The 10,265-nt window shown below is 38.7% G+C and overlaps 1 protein-coding gene across 1 annotated transcript; it reads right to left on the reverse strand.

The window, feature by feature from the left end:
• Positions 1–6,250: 6,250 nt before the first annotated feature.
• LOC134221142 (high choriolytic enzyme 1-like) lies at positions 6,251–7,958 on the reverse strand. Its single transcript, XM_062700332.1, has 4 exons — positions 7,896–7,958; positions 7,722–7,809; positions 7,014–7,181; positions 6,251–6,877 (listed from the first exon to the last, which is right to left on the reverse strand). The coding sequence occupies exons 1-4, from the start codon at positions 7,896–7,898 to the stop codon at positions 6,357–6,359; spliced, it is 780 nt and encodes a 259-aa protein (XP_062556316.1). The 5' UTR covers positions 7,899–7,958; the 3' UTR covers positions 6,251–6,356.
• Positions 7,959–10,265: the final 2,307 nt, after the last annotated feature.

Below are 10,265 nucleotides of genomic sequence, written 5' to 3' on the forward strand. Positions count from 1 at the left end.
TCTATAATTTTTTTTTCAAAATGTTTTCCTGTATAAATTGAAAATAATTAACCGTGACTATTCTGAGAAATATGTATTTAAAACCAGAACAATTTCAATTTCTTGTCGACATTCGTAAGAATTTTCCATGGAAACTAAAGAAAATTTTCTGAGAAAATTGAAAATAATTTCCTGTGGAAATTTTGAACTTTCCGTAAATTGTGGTACATGGAAAATCCGAAGAGACATCCCAAAAATTTCCAATACATCCCACGAGAATTCAAGACAAAGTTCTTGTGGAAATGAAAATGATTTTTTTGTGGGAGTTCAGATGATTTTCCCACAAGAACTTAGAAATTTTTTTGTGGAAATAAAGATGAATTTCCCGTTTCAATGTTGGGGTAATCCCTTTATTTGGCCATACTGAAATTGTTATAAATTTCCAAGATAATTTAAGAAGAATTTTCAATTTCAATTCTCTTGAATTTTCATGAAAAATTCCTCAAAACTTTTATGGTTAATTCTCCTTATTTAAAACGAATTAATTTTTTAAAACGAATTTTCACTGAAAATAATTTCTAAGATCCACAGAAAATTCATCGAGTTCTTCAAAATTTATTCTCATTCTCGACGGGTATTCTGGAAATACCGAAAAGATCAGATGAATTATAAAGAAATTTTAAAAAATTGGTTTCAACCAAAAAAGTCATAATAGAATTCTATTTTTTTTGCCGTTTGAAATAAATTAGATCGGTCATTACGTTCTGATACAATGATCGAAATACCTTTTAACCAAACACTTTGAAAACGCCATGCTACCAAGGAAAATTTAAACGAATGCTGCCATCGGGAATTTTTTAACCAGCACATAACTAAAAAATGTCAACCGGCTAGTGTAAATGTGTTTTTACGTTTGAAATTTTAAGCCCGAAACATTATTCTATTATGTATAACTTTTGTAATATTTATATTATTTGCATTTAGAAGTCGCAAAATTTATAAGTTAGTAATCAAATTATATTTTCTATTAGCTGGCTTATTGATTGTCTACATTATTATTTATTCAGACTAAGGCCGAAGTGGCCTGTGCGGTATATAAGAGTCTTCTCCATTCAGCTTGGTCCATGGCTACACGTCGCCAACCACGCAGTCTACGGAGGGTCCGCAAGTCATCTTCCACCTGATCGATCCACCTTGCCCGCTGCGCACCTCGCCTTCTTGTGCCCGTCGGGCCCACTGTCAAACCCCACCACATCCTAGGCAAGCCCCACAACTCGCAGATGGCTTGGGGAGGGATCGTCAAGCCCTTGGACATAGTCCCTGCTGCCCGTAGATTGTCTTCAAGTATCTTTAAATAAGAAGGTGAGTCTTCAAATATTTTGAAAAGTCTTCAAAATGTCTTCATGAAATAAATGTCTTCATAGAGATTCAAATGTCTTAAAATTGAAGACATGTCTTCAAATCTGGCATCCCTGTACGTCAGTATGACCGAGGTCATGCTACTTTCGTCGAAATGTTACGCTGCTCCGTACGCTGCATTGTTGATACGTCGAAATGTTGCGTCAAGTTGAAACGTTTCACGCACATGCGACAAACAAATTGCAACACTTACAACACGACGTAACAACATTTGCTGCAGAAAAACAACGTAAAATGTTGAAGTTGTTGTTGTTATTGGTGCAAATAAGAATTGATTTTATGAATGCAAAAATCAACTTTTCGCGAAACCTAAAATTACAGTTCATGCGTTAACCGTGTTAGTATATGTATTATACAAATTTCAACATAGTATTAGTGTGAGCATCAAAGTATATTCTTGCATAATGTTATGATGTGGTAAAAACTGTAAAATATTTACAATTCCAATTTTTCGAGTTGATTTTTACACTTACCCCCTTTTTCCACTTCCCCCAGTGTACCTTACATGTGAATTATTGCTACTCCATAATCGAACAGAATTAGAGTAAGTTGCACCCTGAAGGCATTGGTACTCTCATACTTACTTGTTTCATACTTATTATTCATATTATATATTTTATACGATATGTTTACCCAAGTGTTTACCATTTCTATACGTATTGAAACTACCAAGGGGTATCATGAGATGACAGTCTAACCAATAAATGAGGATTGCGTACCAAGAATGAATAAAGCTCGCAACAGATTCAATCGACAATATAATTGGTTTCAGTATTGCACGGAGGTGGGTGTTACTAAGACTAACATTCATATGTAAGAGTAAAATAATTTACGTATGAATAATATCACAAAATTTCATTTCAAATGCTTTTCTCCATACTTATCCCAAAATGAATTAAATGTAATAGCTAAAACATGTTGCTTAAAAATATCTCTCTCTCAGTTCCTCTGCAACCATTTGATGTGATTCTTCGAGATCGTCAACAGAAGGCGCTTCAGTAAAACTTTCGATTCGACATGATAAGCTCTGGTGCACTGCTGCAAACATGCAGCACACTAGGAGTAAACTTTTTGAAAGCAGTGTACCAAAAGGAATCAATAGTTAAGTTTCTCAATAATAATCTTCTTCATCGAAAAAATATTTAGTAGACTAACAGGTAACAGGTCATTGTTTTTATTGATGAAATTTGTGTAAGGTGGTTATTCACAAAGTGCGTGACGAATAATAAAAAAAAACTAGAGGTCCATTACAAGAAGTGGCGAAGGGGAGAGGTGTGTTGAAAATGGTAATTATTCCGTATGACGTACTACATCGATCTTCCCTAGATGTCCTTCACCATACAATTTTTTGGTGGTAAATACATGCTAGACCATCGTACATCTTCTTGTTGATCGATTTGAATATAAAGATTTGAACTCATGGACAATTTGTATTGTCGTACATGTTCAACGAATTCTATAATATGTCTATAATGGTGTAACGAAGTCCCGTAGAGCTATTCCAACTCATAAAAATAGATGGGATGACGTAGATCTTCATTTTGATCGATTTGAGTATTGAGATCTGTACTCATGGACAGTTTGGAGTGTCGTAGATGTTCAACGAGTTCTGTAATGTGTCTATAATGGTGTATCGAAGTCCCATGGAGCTATTTCCACTAATAGAAATAGTGGGGATATCAAAGACCTTCGTGTTGATCGATTTGAATATCGGGATCTGAGCTCAAAGACAGTTTGGAGTGTCGTAGATGTCGAGCGAATTCTGTGGCGTGTCTCTAATAGTGTAACCCAATCCCGTGGAGCTATTACAACTCATAGAAATAGTTGAGACATCCAAGATCGTTTTGGTCGTTTTGAATATTCTGATCTGTACTCATGGATAGTTTGGAGTATAATAGATGTTCAACGAAATGGTGTAATGAAGTCTCATGGAGCTATTTCAACTCATAAAAATAGTTGGGACATAAAAGATCTTCTAGTTGATCGATTTGAAAATAGGAATCTGAGCTTGCTTGGAGTGTCGTACATGTTCAACGAATTCTGTGGTGTATATCTAATTGTGTACCGAAGTTCCGTGGAGCTATTCCATCTCGTAAAAATAGTTTAGATATCGGAGATTGTTACGTGAGAATATAATTGTTAACTCCTGGTTACCCTGTGTGTATAAAATGACATATTTTGCATATGTGTATGAATCTAAGGTGTTATTATAGTCAGTCGAAAATAACGATGCAACAGCACGGGCGCGCTGAAATAGTAAAAACACCGAAGATGTGAGTACATAATTATTAATTATATATTTGATGCAGTATTTTATTAACATGTAATTAACGAAATCTATTAAATAATTAACGAAATCTATTTAATGAATTTTATAAAGATAAACATAATGATATTTCGATGTGAGAAAATCGTAACGTGTATGTTGAACACCGAGATGAAATTTTCGAGTTTCAAGCAAATTATCTTGAAAATTGGGTTCGATCGATTCCGCAGCTCCCAGGTGGGGACATCGAAGATCTTCATGTTGATCGATTTGAATATTAGGATCTGATCTCAAGGAGAGTTTGGAGTGTCGTAGATGTCGAACGAATTCTGTGGTGTGTCTGTAATGGTGTTACGAGGTATTCTGGAGCTATTTCAACTCATAAAACTAGTGGGGATATCGAAGACCTGCATGTTGATCGATTTGAATATATGGATCTGTACTCAAGGATAGTTTGGACTGTCGTAGGTGTGGAATGAATTCTGTGGTGTGTCTGTAATGGTGTTACGAGGTATCCTGGAGCTATTCCAACTCATAAAAATAGCCGGAATATCGAAGATCTGCATGTTAATTGATTTGAATATTAGGATCTGAGCTCAAAGACAGTTCGGAGTGTCGTAGATGTCGAGCGAATTCTGTGGCGGTTCTCTAATAGTGTAACCAAATCCCGTGGAGCTATTCCAACTCATAAAACTAGTGGGGACATCGAAGATCTGCATGTTGATCGATTTGAATATATGGATCTGTACTCAAGGATAGTTTGGAGTGTCGTAAGTGTCGAACGACGAATTCTGTGGAGTGTCTGTAATGGTGTTACGAGGTATCCTGGAGTTATTCCAACCAAGGATGTTATCGATCATTTAGTAATCTGTGTTCGATCATTTAGTAGTTTGTCAATAACTCATTCCAAAGGCCTAATTTCAAAATGTATTGGATGGTGGACCTTTAGTGCGAATGTTTTTCTACAACTCTCCTTAACAGGTCGAAGTTCGAATTCCACTATTAAAGGAGTTACGGTGCTAGTTTCTATGCTTATCTATATACATAAAAATGAATTTCTGTCTGTCTGAACCTTATAGACTCGGAAACTACTGAACCGATCGGCGTGAAAATTTACATGCAAAGGTTTTTGGGGTCGGGGAAGGTTCTTAAGATGGTTTGAGACCCCTCCCCCTTTTGTAAAGGGGGGCTCCCATACAAATGGAACACACATTTCTGCTTAACTAAAGAACTAATCAGAGAATAAATCCATTTTAGGCGAAACAAAGTTCGTCGGGTCTACTAGTACTAAATGATAACAACATATGCAATCATTTAGTCTAAGTTACTGCTACAAGCGCTATAGCTCCGTTATCAGGGAAATTCAAACAACAAACTGTTAGGCAGAGTTGTTAATAAACCTTTGCACTAGAAGCACACCATACAAAACATTTGGAAATTTAGCCTCTGGAATGAGTTATTGACAAACTACTAAATGATCGAAGGCAGATTATTAAATGATCGATAACATCCTTGATTCCAATTCATAGAACTAGTGGGAACATCGAAGATCTGCTTGTTGATCGATTTGAATATTAGGATCTGTACTCAAGTATAGTTTGGAGTGCCGTAGATGTCGAAGGATTTCTGTGGTGTGTCTGTAATGGTGTTACGAGGTCTTCCTGGTGCTATTCCAACTCATAAAACTAGTGGGAACATCGAAGATCTGCATGTTGATCGATTTGAATATTAGGATCTGTACTCAAGGATAGTTTGGAGTGCCGTAGATGCCGAACGAATTATGTGGTATGTATGTAATGGTGTAATGAAGAGCCGTGGAGCTGTCCCAACTAATAAAAACAGTGGGGACATCGTAGATCTTTTTGTTGACCGATTCGAATATTAGGATCTGAGTTCAAGAACTGTTTGGAGTATCGTAGGTATTGGAGAAGATCTGTTATACTGCTGGACAGGCGCGGGATATTATCGTAAAACATTTCAATTTCAATTATTTCATCAGAATGTGGTAAAATATGGTGTTGATTCCTTAGAACATCAAAATTAGAACTCAAGGATAGTTTGGATGCTCTAGATCATCCTAGTGACCATAACCTGACTTGGGCAATTTTGAACATTTTTGCTGAAGAAAGCAAGGCTCTATCTCGTAAAACTGAATTTTGACAGCTGATTTTGTCTTGGGTCATATATGACCCATCCGTATTGAACCGGTTAAGGAGGCATTGATGCAATACAGAATCGGGACAGGAGGAACATAACGGTTTTTGAATTGGCTGAAGCCATGAAGAATACCTTCGGTTACCACCCCCCGCGATCTCAATCGCCTGACTTGGCAAATACACTACATATTCAAGCGTAAACAACTTACAGGAAACAATCTCGTTAGCCTGCTTACGACCTCCAACAGTGACCCTCAACTTCTTGGAAGCGACCATGTCGATTGTGGTTACCAACGAGTAGCGTAATTTGCGACCTGAATTATGTCGTTTCGATTGTGCTCCGAACAGCACGGAGTGAACGACCATCATATGTATAGGTAGGTAATATAGAATGAAACAAAATGCTTGACCCGTAACCCAATAAATTTACATATTTTATTGAAACAGCTCACAATTATCCTACTTTAATATTTAAACTTGCATGACATTCTATTTTACCCTAATATAATTTGCCAGAAAAACAAAGCAATTGCCGATCAATAGCAATTCGGATAGAGGTAGTTAATGCGCTTGATGTCCTTGAAGCTAAGACCGGCTCGCTGACCAATGGTGACCCCTGACTCGTACGGAATGATCGTATCCTCACCAGTGGCAGTGAACGAATCTGCCCGGTAGTGCATCACACTGTTGTAGTCGTACGGGATGCCGTAATCATTGATGAAAGTAGAATCGTACCGATCGAAGTTGTGCGACTTGCCGGACTGTATTGCCGCCCAGTTGATCTTCACGTAAAAGTCCCTATCCGAGGCGCTCTGCATGTGCACAAAGCCCAGCGCGTGCAGGAACTCGTGGATAATGGTGCCGAGGACCATGCACCCGTTCGGTTGTAGGTTCACAAACTGCTGCCCACCGGTGTGACCCAGATTTGACCAACAGCCGGTGTACTGGCCCTGTACGGATACGTAAGCCGTTTGGGTAGTTCGCTCCACGAATTTGATGCAGCTGACAAGCATGATCGCACTCATCGCTGTCTTGATCTGGGTTATCTGGGCAGTTGCTGTAAGTAGGATAGACAATGTTTATTTTAAATTGGAAGTATTTAATTTTGTTTCAGTTTTGTTTCCAATATACTGCTTGAAAAAACATCAACAGATTTTTTTTTTGAAAATATATGAAACAAGAAATATACTTACTGAAATCCGCCGTTACTATGGAATAGTAAACGATGTAATTAGGCCATAAATATGATGATCCAACGAGGGCCGTGCGTTTGGACTCCAAAATCTCCTTCTGATTGCTGTCCAGGACTATGTCACCCTCAAAATGGCCTCCCAGCTGTTCGGCGTCATTAATTTGCTCAACTTGAATACGTTAAGGATCGATTTTATTAAATAAATAACACATTTAGGTTAAATTTTCGAATTCAGTCTTTTTCTCCTCTTTGATTAAAACTTGCAAGAAGTGCTAGTCCAATAGTTGTTTTTTTTGTGTGCATTAATTTTACGTCTTTTTATTTTGTTAAACAATAGTTATTTAACATATTTTTTTAATAAAATAATAAGACGTAAAATTCATGCGCACCAAAAAAAAACTATTAATCTATGAATAGGTATTTAGATGGATCGCCATCTAAGTGAAATTTTATCCAAGTAAGGAGAAAAGCAATAGAGAAATAGACTACCCCATCAAAGTAATAATTTAAACGAATGTAATAAATAGTTCACAGAAAAGTATTTATAAAATTCAGAAAGACTGTCGGTGCGGTTCCGTTGCTCTTCCTTCTAAAACACAAAACTGTCAAATCGTATGGACTTTGCGTTTATCACCAGCAAAAGATATTTTGACCAACGAGGACAGCGACAATCTTTCTCTCGGTAAGGTGTCCGGAAGTGTTGCCATACCTGTCACATCAGTATCTAGTGGTGCTCCAAGGGTAACTCCAGCTATCACTAGTGGAACGATCCACAAAAGGTAGCCGACTTTTCTGCACTAGAAACAGCACGAAAGTTTGCATTTTGAGAATTAAGATCACTTTGATGTTTGTTTATGAATAAATATAGTGCATTGACTCTCACCATCGTGAAGGCACGCGTGCTTAAAGTTCCGTTTCCACCCTAGCTAGCTTTTCCGAGAAGACTGAATCAACGGTAAAAAAAATATGCAAATTAGCAGGCCCTCCACTTTTAAGAGTAATAAAATTTTGCTCGTATAAATTCATTTATCTGAAGGTATGATAAGATAAAAGCGAAAAGTAAATTTTGGCAAATTTGTCTGCATCTCGCTATGAAGCCTGAACATTTTTTATATCCCCTTCTAGGTGATGATGTAGATGGTTTCGCATCGCGCATCGAAGCTCTGGACCACCTCCAGTCTTGATAAGAGTAATGTTGTTGACTTGGTTCGCTATCGTTACTGCTAAGTCAATCTTTGGAAATTCTGAGACAGGAAGTGATTCTCCAAATAAAATGGACTTGAATAGAGTTGTTTCTTCAAAAGTCGGCTTATAACATCTCGATGTAATGGTGTGAGGGATGTTTACCATCTTGAAAACATTAAATTGTTGATAACATTAAATTTTCTGTTGTACAGCGTATCTCAACTTTTTCGTTGTGATGTCCGAATAGAGGTAATAAACTGTCAACACGTGTGAATTTTTTGTTGAACCTTCTAAGTTCTCAGCTTATCTTCGTCAGCCAGCAAAAGATGTTTCCACAGTAACGACAGCGCTAATCATTACCTATGTTTTTTATTAGGGGAACCGTTCTCCTGTTTACCGCCGAGTATTATCCGCAGCACCTTATGCTCAAACACTCCGAAAGCTCTCTGATCAGCCTCATTCAACGTCCATGTTTCATGGCCGTATAAAGCCACCGGAAGAATCAGAGTAGTATACAGTGCGAGTTTTGTTTTCGTTTGCAGACTACGGGACTTAAGCTGGTTACGCAATAAGTCGTTACGCAAGTCCGCAATAAGCCCTATTTGCAGCTGCAATACGCCTTTCCACCTCGCGGGTAACATCATTATCGCACGTCACTTATATTCCAAGATACACAAATTCTTCCTCCAATTCAAATTTTTCACCATCTAGCATCATTTCACTACCACCACCGCTAATGAACCCACGTTGATTGCCAGCGACTATGTACTTCGTTTCGCTGGTATTTATCGTGAGTCCAATCCTCGCTGTCTCCCTCTTAAAAGGCACAAAAGCCTCTTCCACGGCACGGTGATCAATCCCGATAATATCGATATCGTCCGCAAATGAGCATATGCGATCTTGTGATAATGGTACCGCTTTTTTGCAAACCAGCTCTCCTAATCGCTCCCTCGAGCGCTATATTGAATAGTAGATTCGAGAGTGCATCACCCTGGTTTAATCCATCTAAGGTAACAAATGACGTCGATATTTCATCCGCAACGCTTACACTTGATTTCGATCCGTCCAACGTTATACGAATCAGCCGTATCAGTTTCGCCGGAAAACTGTGTTCAAGCATAATTTGCCATAATTCATTCCGTTTCACTGAATCGTACGCCGCATTGAAATCAATAAACAGATGATGTGTCTGTAAGTTGTACTCCCGGCATTTATCATGGATTTGTCTCAGGGTAAACATTCGATCCGTCGTTGATCGGCCCTCGCGAAAACCTGCTTGGTATTCGCCGACGAAGGACTCTTCAAGCGGTCTCAGTCTGTTGAACAGAATGCGGGACATAATTTTTTACGCCGAATTAAGGAGGGTTATTCCTCGGTAATTGGTGCACTCAAGTCTGTGCCCTTTCTTAAAGAGAGGCACGTGTTAGTACCTCTATCAATTCGTTACCGCTTAGTCCGGTAGTCCAACTTTCCCAGCGCAGCGCTTCCTCCAACAGTTCTTGATTGAACTGTGAGGTGCGTCATCCGGGATCAGTTGCACCGTCTTGTCTTGTCGTACTCTTCCAGATATACTCGACCATAAAACGTACCTCCTGATAGTCGCTAGAAGTATGACCCTCGTGGACCATCCATTCTGGTTCATCCGTCCATCCTGCGCTGCAGAAGGTGACGTCGATACATGAATCACCGCTCGGTTCTCTGAACGTTGGCACTTGACCTTCATTCAGCAGAACTACGTTCAATACCGCTAGTGACTCTAGCAGGATATGACCTCTAGCGTTAGTGAACCGGGAACCCCAGTCCACTGCCTACGCGTTGAAGTAACCTGTTACCACTACAGGTTTAAGGCCAGTTAGTTTCGCAGCAAGAATATCAACTACCCTAGTGTACTGCTCTATACTCCATCTAGGAGGGCAGTAGCAGCTACAAAAGTAAACTCTGTTTATCTTTGCTTTGACAAAATCCTCATCGTCGGGAGAAGATATTATCTTCTGGCCATACCGGACTTGTCCGAAATCCAACTGCCGTTCCCAGCAGGGATGCGGTATGGGTAGGACAGCAAGGCAAC

This window comes from Armigeres subalbatus, chromosome 3 (genome assembly GCF_024139115.2).
Source record: "Armigeres subalbatus isolate Guangzhou_Male chromosome 3, GZ_Asu_2, whole genome shotgun sequence".
Classification (NCBI taxonomy): Eukaryota; Metazoa; Arthropoda; class Insecta; order Diptera; family Culicidae; genus Armigeres; species Armigeres subalbatus.